At 42.4% G+C, this 21,082-nt stretch overlaps 1 protein-coding gene across 1 annotated transcript in view; it reads left to right on the top strand.

The window, feature by feature from the left end:
• Positions 1-20,494, top strand: part of LOC127608313 (guanine nucleotide-binding protein G(i) subunit alpha-2-like) — a 41,080-nt gene extending 20,586 nt beyond the window's left edge. The window contains exons 2-9 of the mRNA XM_052077347.1: positions 10,532-10,574; positions 14,174-14,315; positions 15,521-15,681; positions 16,691-16,819; positions 18,341-18,470; positions 19,038-19,191; positions 19,396-19,592; positions 19,677-20,494. Of these exons, the coding sequence (XP_051933307.1) occupies positions 10,532-10,574; positions 14,174-14,315; positions 15,521-15,681; positions 16,691-16,819; positions 18,341-18,470; positions 19,038-19,191; positions 19,396-19,586 (950 nt within the window). The 3' untranslated portion in view covers positions 19,587-19,592; positions 19,677-20,494. The remainder of the gene's footprint in view (positions 1-10,531; positions 10,575-14,173; positions 14,316-15,520; positions 15,682-16,690; positions 16,820-18,340; positions 18,471-19,037; positions 19,192-19,395; positions 19,593-19,676) is intronic.
• Positions 20,495-21,082: the final 588 nt, after the last annotated feature.

Here is a 21,082-nt window from a genome sequence, read left to right as displayed (position 1 = left end):
GTACCGTTCCATCCGAAAACTGCATTCAAACCAAGTAGCAAAGACGTTTCCTGAAACTCGCATCAGGAAGTCGGTTAAGGCCACGATTCAATGACAGAAACATAATGAGATTTAACACCCCATGCCTCTTGTTTTATTCCAATTGTGTAGCTTCATGACCAATGAAACAAGTATCTCAGTTCGCCACATTCTGAGCACTTTATTTGAAAACTGGCCCGATTTTGTTTTGATGAAACGACGTTGCCTTTTGAGCAGATTATTACAGTAAATATCCTTTGGCTGAGTCGACTGATGCATCCGGATCAAAATCGCTGAATTAATCGTTTGATTATGACTTTGAGGGATTATCATGTCCAATGGCAATGAAGACGTTGCTTTGATGGTATCATGAATGCCGGGTTTAAATTTGAATTTTTTTTTTGTTTAACGTTGTCCACCCTTGAATTTTACCTTGGAACATATCGTCAGCCTGTTAGCATAACTGTCCCAAGACATTTTGAACTCACGATCAAAATATCAATAAAAATACAATCTGGGTTTTATGCTGATTGCGATACCGATCATCCATGATTGAGAGCAACAGATTTTAGAGCTGCTCCTGAACAATTCTATCAATCAATGAATCAATCAATCAGAATGTTTAAAAAAATAAAATTAAAAAATCCTTCTATCCATATCTCATCCCTTTATGTGGATTCTCATTCACCCCGTTAATTGCCTTTCATTTACTTAATTTTGTTGTTTTTTGGGGGGGGAGGTCTGTTTTCCGAATCTGAACATTCAATAATGCTGTTATGCTCACGATACTGTCTGAGAAGTATCTATTCATCAGAGAAAGCATTTCGAAATATGTTGCGGTAAAAGAAGCTTTGTTGCTTCTGAAATAAGGATCGAAATGTGAAGCTACGCTATATACTTAATTTTGTTGTTTTTTTGGGGGGGGGGTCTGTTTTCCGAATCTGAACATTCAATAATGCTGTTATGCTCACAATACTGTCTGAGAAGTATCTATTCATCAGAGAAAGCATTTCGAAATATGTTGCGGTAAAAGAAGCTTTGTTGCTTCTGAAATAAGGATTGAAATGTGAAGCTATGCTATACTTAGTTGAGGTATTTTCAACCCAGATAATTGAAACCATATAATCAGTCAAATAACCCAGAAGAAAAACTATAACCGTCTGTGACCGAATAGCCCTAAAATGTCTGGTGAAAGAATCTGCGGAGAGGGGGAAAGTACGTTTGGGGCCGGGGGTGGGCTAACAGAATCTCAAAGCAAGCTTCCCTGCTGTTCCGTCTCATTTTTCCGCGGGGTATCACGATGGACTTGAGCTCACGATTAATGGCTCCACTGACTCGTAAGGTCGACTCAAGGTTGTTGTTGTTGCACCGCTATCAGTGTTGTGAAGCTTGTTCCTCGGGAACCATCTTGTTTTTTTTGTTTTGTTTTGTTTTTTTGGTGGGGGGTGGGTTGCCTTCAGGTAGCAAGTCTTGTCAGAGTGATGCGAATTGAATGGACAGTTCTCAAGCTTTCACATCGAGGGAGCCCACACCGCGCGGTTGTTCCCTGAAAACAATATGGAGGGGAAAAAAAAAGATTCTATTTGAGTGTACAGGAGCTGCCAGACTGACCATGATGCGCGGCTTAAGCTTGTCTGATGTCTATATTTATGTGACTTTTTTTTTTTTCGAGTACACACGGCCGCCCAAACAAACAACACAAAAACATATTTCATTGACTTGACACAAGTTTTATAAACCCGCCTTTGTATCCATTCTACCCCAAAGCAAATTACAACCACAACCGCAATGGCCTGTCTGTAAAAGGAGCGAACAATGTGTTGACTGACTTTTTTCTTCAAACACGGAACGTAGGTCATAACGCGTTCGTGTCAAGGTGTTCCCCCCGGCCTGCGCGCGTTCCGTCAATAAATAACCCCCGTGGAACACGGTGGCATCAAATTAAAGGAATGAATTCCTGGATGTCATGTCGGCATACGATCACTTTCTTTGAGATGAATGAAGTCGTATCTCTTGGTTGCGGGACTTTGATGATGTTTATGGCGAGGCTGTAATTCAGTCGACTTGCAGCTACTGTAGTGCCCCACCCCCTCTGTTTGCAGTTGAGTAGATCTCGCCATCTCCATTCAACATTAACACTTGAGAGATGCGGTGTTTTCCCAAAGCCTGTCAAATGAGTCATTACAAAAAGAATGTGTTTTGGAGTTTACCCATGGCAGAGTACTTTGCTTTTTTAAAATTATTTTTATTTTTAGCTACTTGCAACAAGCGTTCAAGGGTTTTGCTGAACTTTCCTTATCGTTCTTTGCGTGTTCTGTAAAAGGTAGTTGGGCAAGTCAAAAAGTGTGAACTCCTGACTGCAAGTTTTAGCTTGTAAGCTCGGAGGAAAAAGTGTCAACTGTTGCGAAACCTCCGATTTTACTCCTCCAGTTTTTTCATTTCCTGTGCTTTTTTATTTTTTTTATATCTTACACGTCAGAGTGTTGCCATAGTTACAAAGAGGAAGACTTAACTCTGGTTTCCTGTGGTTAAGTGTGGCCTCTTTGTTCATTCTTCTTCTCACGCTCACTTCCCCACATTTTGCTCTTCATTCATCTTCATGAGTCATGATCTGCAATACATTTTATATGCCTAATTTCAATGTGTATGTTTTTTTCTGTTCCAGTCCACGGGTAAAACATGTCACGTGCACTGCAGTCATGAAGTGATGACACGTGTAAACGTGCTGAAGTGTGGATGAGTGCAAAGCAGTGTCAGTGTGGTCCATTAAAAAAAAATAATCACAAATTTGTGACAAAACAGCCTTTATCCTTCTGTCCCAAGACTTGCACGTTTCTGAAATTAAATTTCGGCGTGCGGCTAGTCTAGGTTACTGTATGTTAAAGGGCGTGTCTTTAGGCCTTTAAATGACATTTGAAAGGGTTTCTATGACGTCAAATTGAAAGTCGCAGTCCTTTTAACAGAAAGACGAGCAAAACCCATTGAATGATATTTACGGTGGCCTTACACTGGGCTATTGGGTGCTTTTAATGTCCGCCGACTTCAAGGCCAGCACATCAGATTTTTTTTCGGCCTGTCAGAAGGCCAGTCATCACAAGCAGCCTTGATCGCCTCGGCCCTTCTTTGATCGATGGCCTTTCAGTTTTAGTAATTATACCAGACGGGACCGACCGGCAGGCTGGTGGCGTTGTGGGCTGCCGCTAAGTACAAGGTGCATAGACATCCAACTTCTCTTAATTCGGGTCTTAAATTCAGACGTCTGTTTACTTTGGCAAATGGGCTGTATGGGTGAATTGTTTGCGTGATGGCCACCAGGATAAATATTTGATTTATCGCCTCCACCATCACATTTTTTTCCACTTTTCAGCATTGTCAAATCAATCTATTATTTTTATTAATAACCATCGTGTTAAATTTCCTGTAAGATTATGGCCTAATGGAGTGCCCCCGTGACTTGCGAGTCACCTTACTTAAAGCCATTGCTTTTCCGTTTTCCTTTTTGCATTGACTTGCAAGTCAAACTTTGAGATACGGATGCTCTAGTGGCAGCAAACTCAATTCCCTTCACAATAAGTCGCCGTTTGGCAGATCCTGGTTATTTCTTCCAAAAGAAGGCATGTAGTTATTAATTGCCACTCCCAGTTGAAGTATACTGCCAAATTAAACTTAACTTGTAAAATACTCACGGATCGATACTATTCCATTCATCAGTGAACAATTGCAACTAATATGCGGCTTACTGAGGCACCTAGTTGCGAAACTCCTTCTTGTTTGTGTCTGCGTGCCTGTACTATACTCCCACCTTGTGGCCGAAATGCGCACACTCCAAAAACCCGCACAAGGTGGGGTTGGCACATACCGGTAATTTGATTTTGGGCCATGCAATGAAATACGAATGATATTTGTAATATCAAGGCGCCACTGTATCAATTCTTCATTACCTTCAAACACTGACCGTCTGTAATTAAAATATGAATAAACTTGACAGTTATTTTATTAATTTATTTTTTTGCCATTAAGTAAACATTTGCACTCCCCGTTCCTCACCAGGCCATTGCTTATTTTCTGATGGCATTATCCATTATTCATGATGCATTTGCCCGATCCTTTATGCCTGAACATGTCAATGTGCACGCCCGAGTACAACGATGGGGCGGCAGTGGTGGTGGGTTGGAGTGTGGCGGCAAATGGCTGTGTATATATAATGCATCGGTAATACACTTACAGGTTTCCATAGTTCATGATGCAGCAAGGAATCGCCATTAAGTCTATCTGCCTTCAAAGCCACGATACAGCACAACATACAAGATACGTCATGGGCTGGCTCATGCTCAGTTGGTCTTCCCATGCGGCCCAGCAACAACCGTGTCTGCCCATAGCGTTGAACAACCTGTTGACAATGTTATTCTTCCCAGAACAAAATTTCACCTTCAACCCAAAGCCTTAAAACAATTCTCAGTGTGTTACTTATGGCCGTTAATAATGACCTCCTCCGAATGAATTCCTAACGGGGATGACACTCTTGGCCCCTTCATAAGCCGGTGTATGTGCACATGCTGTATTTTTGAATGCAGACAGGTTAACTTTGAGTACCCCGGTGCAGGTGTGTGTCACTTGCAAGGTGTCATCATAACACAATTGCAACCATGGCCCAGCCAGAGGCTTGCAAAAGCCAAAGGTCTGATTGAAATGATAATGGAGAATGTGTTGAAGTCAAGCGAGACACACAGAGATGAGCTTTGAGAACATGTCGACGCTATTTCTTGGGATTTTTTTAGCGAGTCATTTTTGCACGTCGTTGCACAAATAAATAGCTATTTACTTTCTAAAAGGCCACAACCGAAATCGGGGACTTTCCAATCGAGTTTGCCACGTGCTAACTGTATATTTGAGGCTTGTTTAATTAGCGGGAAAACATTTCTTTGTTTTATTTTGTTCCATTGCTAAACGGCAGATGCTGAAACAGCTAAGATGGCTGCAGACCTTCCTCAGCCTTGTTTGACATCCCTTCAGTCAATATGAATTTGCTCTATTTGGGGCAGGGGGAGGGGGTTGCTGACACTCGTGTTTACCACCTTCAGTGTTGAATTCTTGTGCGTTGTGCTTTTGTGAACTTTTCTGATTCGCCGGCATCCTTGGCTGTGGGGCGTGGGTCATTGATTTGGCTGCTTCATTGAGGATCCTCACTCAAATGTCCCATACGGGTCTCCGAAGGCCTTACCTTTCTCTTGGTCCTTCACCTTTCATCCTCCTCATTCCCTCCACTGTCTCCCAAGATTAATAGCTTGCAGCCGAACCCGACACAACCTCCTGTCACCAGCTTCTACCAGAACTAAAAAGCAACACGCGACGATTTTCTTGACCCTCACTGTCTTCTTGCCTTTAATACTTTGCTGGTGAGACAACTCTTGCTTCCTCAATTAGTTTTTTACATTCCAGTGGAGTCTTATAGGTAAAATAAAAAACAGCAATCAGAGTGGATGCCGGTTCATTTTGTTTTTTTTAATATTTCAAAGCAACTTTGTCCCATAAGCACAATTGATGCTCTCATGCCAGCTGATCTGAGCTTCGAGATTTGTGAAAACCTCGTAATCTGCCTGTGCTGCCTTTTGAGGCCTATTTTTTACCCCCCCCCCCCCCCCCCCCAAAATGGGGCACATTAATTTTGTGTTCAAAAAGTCAATTTCGGCACTTAGTCCAGCTGCAGCTTTCTGAAACCTTTTTTTTTTTTGTCTCTGTCCTACAGTGTTTTGATATACTCTGTCTGTGAATGGAAAAGGAGCAAATATTAAGACACTGTATTTATGCAACTAAATTCAGTTCAGTGATGCACAGGCTAAAATTTTCTGATGTTTTTTTTTTGTTGACAGTTTATACTATAAATGACTGACTTTGCTACCTAATATTCCCATTGGAATTATTTTCCTCTAAAGGCAACTTCCATTTCATTTTGGCGAGCTTGTGCATTGTTTTTGTGTGTGTGAGAGAGACAAAGATGTTTTGTATCGACAATTTTTAAATGGTTCTTATTCCGAACACAAGTGCACATGGAGATGAGGACAATTTACCATTCCTGTTCATCTTCGGTGGCGGTCTGCCCAAAACTGAGCCCTCTTGGTTTTTTTTTTGGTAATCATTTCTGTTGAAATCTGGAGCCGCAGAAATGCCATCACCCAAAGGCATCAAACGGTCATTTATTCTTTCTGTCTTCTTCAATTTTGCCTTTGTGTCATGCAGAGTCGATATGATCTCGCCTCCTTGGCAGCAGTCGTCAGTGAGCTGTCCAGACTCGCTCTTTGCCCCCCCGGCATCAGAGCCATCTGTTGACTGAATTTCTTTGTCCCAGTCTATCAAAACCGCAGTTATGTTGTGTATATGCTCCGAAGTCTTAAGTTTCCAGCTGGGTTCTATTTCCACGTTGAAAGGATTTCTGAAGGAAGTGGTGCTTGTGTCTCTTCGAGGACCTCCGATGTAGTCCTTGGAGCTCATTGGCAGTCGGTGCGCTATTGAAATTTTATATAGACGGATGACTACAACGGTACGGAAAATGAATGTCACAAACATACCGAGTTGAAAGTGATGTTGTAGTTGATGAGAAGCAGTGCTAAAGTTCTGCCTAGTGACAGAGAAAGTCTGAGCATTTTATTGAGCACCTTTTCACGGCAGACGCGGCAAATTGCCTGACAGTCACATGCTGAAAAGGAACAGAAAACGTTGGTCAACGTTCAGACTGGCGTTCCCATCACTATGGCTTATCTTATCGGGCTTATTAGTTCTTCATTTAAGGACATGTCGACACTTGCAACTTTCACAACACGAAACCCCCCCCCCCCCTATGATAAAATCACTGATCTAAACATTCAGCATTGCTGAAACGTACACAGAGAAAGCGGAATGTTTTTTTTCTGTTGAATGCTTGAATCTCGCTGCTTGAACACAAAAGTATGGTCATGTGTAGGAATTTCACTCGTATCACTATTCGGTTGATGCTTTGTAGCAGTTAACCAGTTTCCTTATATTGATTTGTCATCGTAGTTTCTGCAATTTCTATATCCTGTACCGTATCCTTGTCATCAGACTTGACAATCCACCCCCGCTCTGGTTAGCGCAAGTACCGTACTTAATCGTTTATCCAATACACTCCGAAGACCCCCTTTACCTCTCATTCACGTCATTTTCAGTCTTTTCTCATCGCTACTGAACGATCTTAAAGTGTGAGGAACCAATGTGAAGCCATTGCATCGTCGGGAATGATGAAGGCCACAACATCAACAGCGACCCGTGTGTTCTCGAGCCAGCAGGGGCCCACACTACTGCCTTTGTGTCCGGCAGGACGGGTCAACGCTCGCTCACCACTTGCGTGCTCATTTTATCACGGCCCCTAATGCTGCGTGAAGTTGTGGGGGGGGGGTCTGGTAGCAGGACGCTGATGCAATTAGCGGGGCAGTGCTTAAAGATAAGAGGAAAATGATTATGGAATGATGACCTCGTTTCTCCAAAAGACAAGCCGACGACTTGTGAACAGTATGAGACGACGTCGTCGCCGTCAAGGGCGCATGACGAATTATTGAGACGTTGACATTTTTTGTGGTGATGTATTAACAGCAGGGGGCACATGAAATTAGGTGTGTTAAGTACAGCGCCACAGGAAATATAATATAATCATTTAAAATAGTTTGTCACTCAAACGGCCCTAAACCTGGTGTTATGTACAACAATTGTTTTAGATCAGCTGGCCCATATGAAAGGGTCTTTTTGTTGTTGTTCTTGTCCCCTCCCATTCCCTAAATATGCAGCCGTGATGCAAACTAGAGGGATGGCGTTAATTCAGTAAAAGGACACGCTATTGGTCCTGCTGTCATACTTTTGCCATCATACATTTTCTGCACAGAAACCCAAACATCTGCCAATCACGCCTTGAGTAGAATTGCGACTTCATATCACATTAGAGTCTGCTCACTCTTTATCAAGCCCCAGCCCTCTTACTAAATAAATGTCCATTTCCTTCAGTTGTGACTCCCTTAATAAATAAGCCCAGTCCTTCACGAAGCCTTCACATTATGTCATTAAAGCACACACGCCGATGCAATTGTTGGGAGCCTTTTGCTTCCAGCTCACAAATGAATGAAATATTGAAACCATACCAGCCAGCGTTGCACTTGTGCTTTGTGCTAGTACACAATTACTGAAAGTCGCAGCAAAGTACACTCTTGAAAATGGGCATCTGACCAAATTGCCTGAATCAACTGTGGAGAAATGTAGCCATTGTTTAAAAAATTTAATTGCTGTACTTATTTCTTTGAAGCAATTGAACATGAATTAGCTTGTGTTGTGTGATTTTCTTGAGACAGCAAGAGGCTGAATCATCAGCGTGTCTAAAGGTTGCAGCGAAGTTGTGCTCTCCATTGTGCTTCTATTGCTTCAAAACCTTGATGAGGAAATTGCAGACAATCATTTTTACTTATTAATTATTCAGCCTTCCCAGTCTTAGCTTATAACACTAGTCAACACATTTTAGATGACTAGTCAAGTCGATTTTTTCTTTGTGTTTCTTCCGAATCTGCCTTGTTTTTTTTTCTCTCTCTAGCACAGGGTGTGTCAAACTCAATTTTGTCGAGGGCCACATTGTAGTTACTGCCTCCCTTGGGGGGGCTGTTATGACTGTGAAACCCGATCATTAAGTGAAGAATGATGGTTTATTCAACTATTGTTTAAGTAACCACAATGAGGGGTTTGGTAACAAGAAAAATGCTAACAATATCTCTCTTAGTCATTACATACGAGAATTTGACATTTTGGTGCAGATTGTAGCAAGCATGATGGAAGTTGACAGCTTTGATTTGTTTTGATACATAAAATGATGTGTCGGGCCTGATCTGGCCACCGGGGTCTTGAGTTTGACACCTGTGCTCCAGCACATCAGGTGATAATATTTAGTAATATTTATAAATTAAGGGTTAGGTTGAGCAACAGGTGGATTTTTTTTCTGATGCGTCATGGCTATAAATTACAACACATGGTAAAATCAGTGTTCGCAAGCTTTTGGAAGTCAAACTCATAAAAAAAAGCAAATCTCTCAAAAGTCTGATGTACTAGAAAAAAGTAAAACCGTTTTTTTATCGCCCCTACACATGCATCTCACCCACACAAAAATGGTATCAACAATAAAGAGGGTCAATTTTAATTGTCACTGCGACAGAGGAATTAGATTAGAATGGCCTGTTTGCTCCACTTTTATTTGATTTGGAAGGTCGAAATATCGATCGAGGCAGCCATCACTTTATGATGATGCAGTGCAATTCTCCACCGCCACAAACAACCACAATCGTAAACATCGAACATCATATTACTGAGCATCAACTGATACATTGATGCCGCTCTTTTACCGGATCTCTTAAGACGGGACTCACTGAAGTCTGTGACTTCATCCCAAATGACATCCACACATTTCTAATAAAATCCATGTAACGTTGGTAATAAGCGCATGTATTTCTAGGCAGGTGCGGCCCGGTAGCCCAGTGGTTAGCACGTCGGCTTCACAGTGCAGAGGTACCGGGTTCGAGTCCAGCTCCGGGCTCCCTGTGTGGAGTTTGCATGTTCTCCCCGGGCCTGCGTGGGTTTTCTCCGGGTGCTCCGGTTTCCTCCCACATTCCAAAAACATGCATGGCAGGCTGATTGGACGCTCTAAATTGTCCCTAGGTGTGAATGTGAGCGTGGATGGTTGTTCGTCTCTGTGTGCCCTGCGATTGGCTGGCAACTGATCCAGGGTGTCCCCCGCCTACTGCCCGAAGACGGCTGGGATAGGCTCCAGCACCCCCCGCGACCCTAGTGAGGACTAAGCGGTTCAGAAAATGGATGGATGGATGGATTTCTAGGCAGGCAGGCAGATTATGGTCCTTATATCGGAGTCGGAGCTCCTATTCCATTTAGAAATTTGAGCTGCCAGCTGTATGTGTTAAGCGTCCTGGCCCATTGCTACCCAGAGGCTTCCCTGTGGATGTGCATGCTACTCGCTGCCTCGTAGGGTACATTGAGGGACTTTACCCCCGGGCCAGTGCACCCTCGTGCGTGTGTGCGGACGTGTGTGCTAGCATGTGAGTGTAGTGTTGGATTCCCTGTGGAAGATGATGCCCCCCACCCCCCCGGTCGCCTCGGGCTGTGAGAGTAAACATAGCAGAGGGTAGGACAAGCCCCGTCAGCCCAAGGCATCGCCATTAAAATAAAAAATGGTGAAGTGGCTTTTCATCACAATGAGGATGGTTGCTAATTTCTAGCCGGGGACTTTCCACCATGAATTAAGACGGGCCAAAATGTGCGTTTCTAAATACATCCTGTAGTGTCAGCTGGGTGGAACTCTCGTGGCTATCCAGTGAGCAGGATGGAAATGAGAGCACGGAGGTAGAATAAGGGTAGACGTTCCAGATGTGGGACGGCCTCTCGGGTCAACTGTTTACATTTCCCGTCTAACAGGAGCGTATTTTTAAAGCTTTGCCTGTTTTTGTTCTCTTTGCAGGTGCTGGGGAGTCTGGAAAGAGCACCATTGTGAAGCAGATGAAGTGAGGACCTTGAACTTTTATTCCCCCCACACCCTCCTTCAAAATCTGACAAGCAATGACACAATTAAATGCATTCCTCGATACTTGAGAATTTCTATATTAAGTTTGATCACACTTCAAGTCACGGCCACACAAGGATTGACTGCCTAAAAAAATCAAGGGAAGAAATAAATGAATATGCACTAATAAAAATAAATCCCTGTTGTCACTGGTGAGCGGAGGTGAGATTTTAGATTTGAATTGATTCGGATTTTGCAGTTCTGATTCCATTTTCGGTGCTGCTTATCCACCTAATTCCTTATTAATGCTCTTATCAATTCTCATCGTGTGAAGGGAATCAAATAATATAAATTGTTTTATTTGCATTGGCCTATTGACATACGGTATTCAACTTTGATCAGAGGAGACACCATATCCAGTTTGCATCTGGAATGTACCTGACAAGATATCGGTGCTTAAGGAGGGTTTCCAGTTTCTCAGTTAATGGACAAGAGAAAATGGAATATTGGTCTTTTCAAGCCCAACTCTGATACAACAACTTGAAACATTTTTGCCAGGGTATCAGATCGCTTTGATTCATTGTTTATAGATTATTATTTTTTTCACTTCAGGTTTTGCAAGCTGCTTTTACATTCAACTTGATCCAAAACTGGTTTGGCCATAAAACATCTCGTCAACCGGCGAGCGCTTTAAACTGCCTAACCAGCGACAAAGCACAACTCAAATTTTTTTTTTTTTTTGGAATGAGAGGAAGCTGGAATAGCCTAAGCAAAGGCCCCGCTAGCACAAGCAGAGCATGCAAATTTAGCCCAAGATTGTAGAAATCTGGATCCGAACACAATTATGGATCAACTAGCTAACAGTCAAATGCTGCCTTGACCAAAGTATGCCAGTTGGAAATATTGTGATTACATAGCACAATTTCAACACAAATGGAACCTCTTCCTGTTTCTGTTGCTTGTCCTCCTTTGGGCGCTCTCCTGGTGTCCTGGCCTGTCTCCCGCTATCTCCTCCACATACCGTATCCTGCTTCAACAACTGTGAGCTTGAGATACCACCTAAAACCCCGAGCGGCACTGGAAATGTGCAAAACCCAGCCAGCCCATGTGGAGGGGATTTATTACGCAGTAAAGAAAAGTTTTGGTCTTATAGGTTCAACTTGGACTGGAATGAACCATGAATATATTAATATGCAAGGCGAGTACTTAATTTATCCAAATGCGCAAATACGGCCATTGCAAGTTTTGTCTGGAGATTGGACTCCTCCCCCCCTGAGGCTCATGCCAAGGAATGTTCCCGCTATGATAATTGCATTCTTGACTGCTCATAAATTAGGTAATTTATAGTTTAGGGCTATCGTTTCAAGCGTAGTAAAATAGTTATTATATAATCCTGGTTGAGTAGAAACAGTTTTCACATCAACAATTAAACCCGCTGATTACATGTCGCCACTTTCTGCAGCCTGTAATTGACTCAGTGGGCGTGCTTTGTTTATCACGGGGGAAATTGTTGCATCCGCTTATGACAAATGAACAGAACAAACTTTAACTGCATTTTGGGCGGCTGCGATTACAATCCAGTTCTGGTTAATTCAGCTAATTTTGACATGCCTGTCTGAAGATATGCTGCAACATTGAGTGAGCAAACGCGTTTGATAAATTGCGCTTTTTTTGGTTTTGCACCAATTGGTCAATCAATCACGAAAGCAGTTTGATGCAGCGCTATCAAGGATGTCCAGGGACTAGCTTCCATCGATAGTGCGGGGGGGGAATTAAAATACTCCCGAACGCAATTGTGCGACAGTTAATCCTTGGTGCGGTTGGCATTCTAAATTGCGGCCCTGACATGAGCGTCGCAGCATGTCATAATCAAACCAATCATAGCTCCACTTTTCAAAGTATTGTTTGGTTGAAGAGTAAACAGAGGGGCGGGGGGGACATTTGCATCTTCAAACTTGGCGCTTCTCAGCGGGCTCACTTGCATTTTAACGAGGTTTCATTTCGTAAATGAGCGTTCTTGGTGTGCCATCCGGTGTCTCTGGACCCTCACAAACCCGTTGGAGATGTTTATTGAAGCGGTGCGGCTCAGCAGCTCCTCTTTGCTCTCAGTCATGTTCAGCTCATGTTTATTTCAGGCCTTCATGTCAGGAGATCTCCACCTTTAATTTTTTTTTTTTTTTAATACGGTGGTGCCTTGAAATACGAGTTTGATTTGTGTGGTGACATGCTAGTAATCTGTTGCAGTCTCGATAATATTCATACGTCATCCAAACGCACAGTGATGGCATCCTAATTAGAATGTAAAGCATTAGTATGGAGTATCTAAAAAAAAAAAAAAAAAAAAAAAAGTCGGGTCACTTGTAGCTCAAGGCGCCACTCTCTTTTTTGATGATTACACTTTGCAGTTCAAAATTTTACATGCACATTTGCAAACATTCATCACATTAAGATTCGTCACAATCGATCCGGAGGAATTCTGTCGATGGCTTGTTGACTAACCGTGTCTTCGGGCAATTGTGGCAAAACTGAGTGCACGACTCTGCTTTAACCCTCAGATGATACATTTAATTGAGTCAGTCTCAACATGACATCTACGCAGATATCCGCTGTGGCAACTCCTCCGAGCAGCAATACTTTTGCTTAAAACAACACTGGCAATGGGAACAGTAATTCATGATATTCAGATCGACATTTCCACTCCATGAACTTATTTCATCCAACATCAATCAAGGAAATGTAGTCAAATGTCCGTCCGTCCCTTGGAAAAACTGCTTCCTCTGATGATGAGAATCCGCATATCTCTTACTTATGTTCCAATTTCTAATTGCGACAAAGCGAGCGCCGACACGAACTCAATGTCCAAGTTTTGCCTTTCAATTTTACATTAACATCAGCATAAAAATACAGCTTGAATGATTGACTCTGATTTTTGACCTGAATGCATTCAAATGAAAGTACAAATTTGTTGTCATTCATATTCAACACCAGAGAAGTGCCATTCAATTTTTTTTCCCCCCAGACCTACACTTTTGTGTACTCACTAATAAAGTACCTATTCCTCGAGTACTGTACTTTTGATATGCCTATTACTGTCGAGGAGGACTTACTCAATGGCAGTTGTTTTTCTTCTTCTTGCTTTAAGTATTTCCGCTGGTATCGGCAGCGTTCATTAGTACCCGATACCTTTAAATAAGGCTGCTCCTAGCCCATTACTGAGATCTAGTATCTGTGGTATGTCATTCCTACTTAAAACATTCAGTTGATATCCCAAAAGTTTTGCGCTCTCGATCGTATTAACATAAAGTAATCTTGATAAACTCTTCATTACATTGACACATGGCAAAACATATTTATTGCTTTAGCCTTGTTGCTTTTAACATGACGTTGACAACTGATTTGTTAATCATCATAAAGTGGATTCACGATGTTGACATCAAGCGTCTTGACTTTGATTTTGACTTGATTTTAATCTGATCCCATTTCACACGCATGCACATTTCATTCCCTTTGGGCTGTGTTAGAAAAATTTTAAGACATTTAAAGCTGAATCTTCCTGGAATCCTTTTTACATTCAATGTATTTTCCCGTGTTTGTTTCCAGGATTATCCATGAGGACGGCTACTCAGAAGAAGAGTGCAAGCAGTACAGAGCGGTTGTGTACAGCAACACCATCCAATCCATCATGGCTATCGTCAAAGCCATGGCCAACCTGAAGATTGACTACGAGGACGCTGGAAGGGCGGTAAGGCCAATCAATATATTCGCCTTGTGGTGTGGTTTTACAATACAGTTAGCTAACTGGAATAGGACTACCGAACTGTAAATACTGGAGAGCAGAGTAATGTGAAGCTGACAAGAATGACGCGTTAAATACATCTTCGGGGTGGGGGGCGGGGGTGTGGGGGGGATCTCCTCGAGTGCAGTGTAACTTATCTGTTCTGCCCAGCAATATAATCTCTTACGATCGCCATCAAAGCTGCTCTCTTGCCTTCATCTTTAACACCCACATCATGTTCCGGGCCCGGATTTTGTGCGGCGGAATTTACGCAGCGCGGATTCTCGCTCTCAAGGGAAATGTGACGGTCCCCACCAGGAAATTGAGTGTGAGCTGTAGATTCTTTCGAACGAGTCTCGCCGAGTGCTGCATATTCTGTCCCGGCGCGTGTTTCTGTGCCGCTTCGAGAGACTGTAAAAAAAAAATACAACCTTTCAACAGTCGCCCACGCAGGATGCGATGAAAGGATGTGGAAAATGAATGAATAGCTCTCAACAGTAAAGAAAGATGCGGGAAAATTGATTGAGTGATCGAATGGCACCGTGTGAGATTCACACTCACTATTTAGTATTGTCATGGGGGGTGGGGGGGGTCTTCCTTTCCTTTATTCACCCATGTAATCTTTATGTGACAAATGTCTTCGCCTTATAATCCGATTCGCCTTATATATGGTCAATATTCTGATTTCTTGGATGTAGAATTTTAAATGATATTTAAAGCGTTTTGTTTCAGCTGCATTGTTCTGAAAGGGCTATACAAATAAATATGTATTGTATTGCCTTTAGCGGAGCTCCCTCTAGTGGCTGCCTATCCCAACTGCTGCCACTATTGTAGCTTCTCTTCTGTGCGCCTTATAATGTGGTGCACCTTATATATGAAAACTGTTTTAAAATAGGCCATTCATTGACGGTGCGCCTTATACTCCAAAATGCCTTATAGTGCGGAAAATGGGGTGAATCCGATTTGAGACAACGGTTGTTCCGGTGAATTCTTCAACCCCCACAGATCCCCCGACTACATTTGTATTCTTGAATTTAAATGCATTATTAGTCCTGGTTGTGTGCTTGTATTGCTTCATTCAGGTTAATTGAGCTTCACTTCGTCCCAGAGAATGTCATCCTGCAATTCCTCAGTGATGACTCCATGTATCTGATGTGTTTTTGTGTTGTCAGGACGACGCCCGGCAACTGTTTGCCCTTTCTGCAGCCGCAGAAGAGCAGGGCATCTTGCCGGACGACCTGTCGAATGTCATCCAGCGACTGTGGGCCGACGGCGGCGTGCAGAGCTGCTTCACACGAGCCCGCGAGTATCAGCTCAATGACTCCGCATCCTAGTGAGTGACCATTCCATCGAATCAGCTGTAGCTATACCAGTTAACTAGCAGAGAGGCAGACCCTGGACTGGACACCAGCCAATCACAGGACACATTTTTTCAAATAATCGTGCACATCCACACGCATGGACACTTCAGAGTCAAGCATGTGGGAGGAAGCATGAGCACACACACTCGCCTAGGGAGAACAATGCGGGGCCATATTTATACCGATCGTATTGAGACTTAATTAATGATCCTTAGAATGACTTTTGTGCTAAAATAGAAGTGAAGAAATTGGGCTGATTTTATTCGGGTCACAAAATCAATTCAATTATATAGATTTTTGATGTATAGCCCTTGTGCTCCTTTTGGTGGCCACTTGGGTGTGGGGGGGGGGCAGTAAAATACAATCATGCAGAAACAAACAGTTTCAGAACTAAGCGACTTTGCTGCAGGAGTATTTGTCATTTTTGCAGAGGATAAAGAATATCTACCCCTGAGTAACATATCTGGAGTAGTTGGCGCAGCATTTGTGTTTGCTGCTTAAAACATGATGTCGCCGTATAAAATAATAATAAACTGATGGTAAATAAATGATTTTATAGACAAATTTCATTTGTTTGGTATGTTTTATTAAATGTGTTCAATTATATAGTTCGATTAATTATACATATTTTTTAAAAAGTTCTATTTGTTACATTAAATGAGTTTTTTTTTATTTTTTGGACTGTCTGTTCTGAAAATCAAATCTTTGCCCACCCCAGCTCTAAACCATATTTCACCCTCTGTTGTGTAATCGCGATAAGTAAATATGCACTCCTGCAATTGGGTCATAAATCTGAACCTGACTCTTGGGTTGTCAGTGTTCTGCCAACGTTGTTGCCTGGACAGTTTGAGCTCCTTTCTTTTTCTCAGCCCTGTGTGAAGGAACACGTGGGGCTTTTAATTTGAAGGAACCTTTCTGTCCAACCCAGTGCACACCTCTCCACATGATAAATATTGAATCTTTTTTTTTTTTTCACCCGAGCTATTTGAACGACTTGGAGAGGATAGCCAAGCCTGATTATATCCCCACACAGCAAGATGTGCTTCGCACCCGAGTCAAGACCACGGGCATTGTGGAAACACACTTCACCTTTAAAGACCTGCACTTCAAGTAAGCTCTTTCGTCTACATAGTGCTACCAAGTCAGTCATTCACTAACAAAACAATGCAGCGGCGTATGATGTTGCTGACAATACAATACTGACTTCAGCAAAGATTGTGCGCTCCAAGAAAAAAAAATAATAAAAAAGGATTTTCTGCTTGTATTAAATGTTGGACTTGGCCAGACGACTTATGAAGCAGTTGTTCGCATGCCCTTACATGACTTGTATAAAAAAATAAAAGAGGTGTTTGGTTTGCAGTTACTGGACTGTTAGAATGGAAAGTTACATGAGTAATCCCACAATGTTACGTGCACACACAAAATCCCCGTTGGGTCATCTGCACTCAAGATGTTTTAATCCAGACACACAACCTCCATTCATGGGCCCACACAAGCACAAACTAATACACAAGATGGGGTCTTTTTTTCCTTCTTCTTTTGTGTGTCCAAATTAGAGGCTCTCAAAGTTTTTGGGTCCTGGGACCCCTTACGTGGGGTTTTCCAAGACCTCTCTATTCTTAATCCTAAAAACATTTGCATCCCTAAATATCATTTTTTAAAATAAAATGTATGGATTTAGCATGTTCGTTTTAATTGGCATGCACTTTTTGTTTATTTTGTAGACCCCATGATAAGCCTTGCAGACTCTGGGGGGGTTCAGGGGCCCCCATTTTAAGAGCCACTGATTTTAAAAGGGACAACCAAAATATTCGAACCCCCGTTCTGCGGGATTCAGAGCACACCGCTGCCATTTTCCACCACAAAAAAAAATAAAAAAAGCTCGGTTGAAAATTTCACTCTCAATCAAAACGGAGACCTTTTTGAGAGAGCGGCTCTCGCAAGACATGGACCCATGGACATAATGTTGTGACCGGGTGGCTGTATCATCATTCCGCATAAATGACATCAGCCCACTGTGCAAAGAGGAGAACACCAATGAATATATTTAGTCTGTATATGCATGGGTAATAATTAAACCTCATCATTCTGTCTGGATGTGTTAGTTTGGAGCGTGGGATATGAAGCAGGTCCACGCAATGTGCCCGTTTGATCTTGGCTGAGTACACCGCGAGTACCCATGCGCACACAAACACGCAGCTGTGCAGAAGCAGAGCAACTCCGGTAGAAAGCTTTCCAAAGTGTGTCAGTGTTATAATGAGGTGCGGCTGACTCAGGCCGCACAGCTCGTCTGTCGCGAAACCCAACTGCGCCAGTGAAAACGACTCACCTTGAACGTTGCGTCATCAAACACACCGGCCTGCTTTAATAGCAGGAAAAGCTCCGCGTGGACACCCTGCATGCGCACACCTCCACGAATAAGTCACATGGGTTGAAAAATGTACGGCCACGGCTTGTTTTTGAATTGTTTTTCGAAAGTAGCTCCTCAGAAAAGATGTTGACAAGTTTACTGAGGGATAATATTTGAGCCGTGTTGTGTGTCTCCTGCACTCATGCCATCCTACCCCCCGACCCCCAAAAAATAAAAATAAAAACACTGAAAGGTTGCACGTGTTCCTTGTGTGTTTACAGGATGTTTGATGTCGGTGGCCAACGCTCCGAAAGGAAGAAGTGGATCCACTGTTTCGAGGGAGTTACCGCCATCATTTTCTGTGTGGCCATGAGTGCTTATGACTTGGTCCTGGCGGAGGATGAAGAGATGGTGAGTTCACAACATGGCCGCCTTGTTGCGATGGTTATCGATCCGACGAGCTCCAACACCTTTAACAAGAAAACCACATCAATCTTAACTATAGTATACGGAAAATAAAGTATGATGGCTCACGATGTCAACATTTACAATTCGGGACAGACTTTGTTTTCAGTTGAACAAACGGTTTGTGTTTTGTGTAAACGGGGAATGGATTGAATGACGTCTAAACTGAAAAACTTAATTTTCGGAAAGTGTGACATCAATATCAGGAAAAGAACAATGCAAACAAGTGCATCGGGAACAGTGAGAACTGTGCCAATTATGTTCTAAAAACACGAATAATGGGAATTATGTTATTTGGTAGGATCAAATAATCGGCTCATGTTCAATTTTTTTTTTTTATACAACTTGAGGCATATTCTTCCTGAAAAATATTTGCCATGTTCCAAGTTGTACCAAATTGACTCTTCTGTCAAGGTAATGTTTGAACAGTTTTGTTCTCATATTTTCAACTTCTGACCTCTAAAAAAATCTTTGAAATGTGGCTCCCCTTTAACCGATGCGCATCCCACCCAGAACCGCATGCACGAGAGCATGAAGCTGTTTGACTCCATCTGCAACAACAAGTGGTTCACCGAGACGTCCATCATCCTCTTCCTCAACAAGAAGGACCTGTTTCAGGAGAAGATCGCCCAGAGCCCGCTGACCATCTGCTTCCCGGAGTACACTGGTATGTCAACACAAGTACGCCTGCATGGAGGGTGTTCCTAATATTTGGGTTTGCTCCATAACAGGCACAAAATAATTAAAAGCGGCTTTCAGTACCAGCCAGTGCAGTTTGACACCACTGCAAATTAACACCCAAGATTTTTTACAATTGTGGTCCTTCGTTTGTGTGATGTCGACGCGTCATTCTCCTCGCCTCCCTTTCCAGGCCCCAACAAGTATGAGGAGGCGCAGGCGTACATCCAGACTAAATTCGAGGACCTGAACAAGAAGAAGGACACCAAGGAGATCTACCCTCACTTCACGTGCGCCACCGACACCAAGAACGTGCAGTTTGTGTTTGACGCCGTCACAGACGTCATCATCAAGAACAACCTGAAGGACTGCGGCCTCTTCTGAGAGCAGGTGAGCGTCAGGAGGAAGAGCCGCACGCTCTTGTGTCGTAGTCGGCGGATTCACGCCACTCGCTGTTTGCGTGTGTCTTACCAGAGGGGCTCCCGTGGAACGAAAGGCGCATCCTGAACGACTGCACTGGCCAGCCACCATCTCGCTTTTCCTTCGGCAAGAGACTGCCAAGCCCAGCAGCCTTGCAAGCGCGTCCACTTGATGTTAACTCTCTTTGGGCTACGACCACAAAATCGGCATTTATTCGTGTTTATCTTCTATTTTTCTCCCAACTTTTTCTTTTTTTAATATATACATAATTGCTTTCGTTTTACTTTTAGCAAGTCTCGTTATTCAGTTTTTAATCACGTCAAGCTTATTTTTAAAGAGATGAAGCACACGCATGGACTCGAGATATGACTTATATCAGGATTGTGGTCTTTTTTTTTCTGTCCATTTTGATAACGTTTACATAGGTTCATCATCATTTATAGCTTGTATTGTTCTGCATGACTCAACATGATGGCTATTAACTCTTATTACTTATCTGCACAAATGATCTAACATTCCGACAGAATAAAAAGTATTAATAAAAGCCAGTCGAGACGGCCACATTCTTACTGATATTAAAACTCGTATAGCTAAATAACTTTCATTCACGTTTTATATTGTCGTAGCCGCTCCATGGTTTGTCACATCGTGCGCGTGTGTGCTTGTGCCTTGACTTCTGTTTACAACTTTTCTTTTTCACCGACCCCATTCTGTCCCATTATTCTGCCTTACATCTATGAATATATAGTGATTATTAATGAGAGACAAAAATCTAATTCCAGAAAAAGTTGCATTTTTTTTCTTTCTTTTGGTTATTAAAATTGTTTCAAAGTCAATATGATTTAATTTAAATAAAAGTAGAGATCACTTGACCCCTCGTGCATTGTCTTTCCCCCTGCTATATATATCAATGGTTCTTAACCTGGGTTCGGTGAATCAGTCTCGGGGTCAACGGAGCCTCTGCCATGGAGGGGAAAACACGACGCAACAGGTCAAATAGTTATAACACGCCCGCTTGGCCATCACTGGCTGCAGATGATCACATTACATTGCTTGTCCAATCAGTGCTGTGGAAAATTTAGTTCACTTTGCACTCAGCGTGTGACTTTTATGATATATTATTTATATTCTTAATTTGCAAAAAAGATTAATTTTTCACTAATGAAGGGTTCGGCGAATGTGCATATTAATTGGTTGGGTTCGGTACCTCTAAAAAGGTTAACCACTGATACGTGTATATACACACACAGTAATTTGTATTCATGGTTGCTTATCTGTCTTATCGGATGTATACAAATTGCATGGTAATTGTGCTAGCATGACAGTTCAGAATGAATATTCTACAGTCGTTTCATATTAATTTGATTTGAAAAGAAAATTGTATTAAAATAGCACATTGAGCTGATAAATATGGATATAAAATGTTTACACGCGCCTGTTTAGATGCACTGGAATTGCAC

This window comes from Hippocampus zosterae, chromosome 9 (assembly GCF_025434085.1).
Source record: "Hippocampus zosterae strain Florida chromosome 9, ASM2543408v3, whole genome shotgun sequence".
NCBI classification, from domain to species: Eukaryota; Metazoa; Chordata; class Actinopteri; order Syngnathiformes; family Syngnathidae; genus Hippocampus; species Hippocampus zosterae.
Note: the sequence above shows the minus strand (reverse complement) of the source record. Positions and strands in the feature narration are given on the sequence as shown.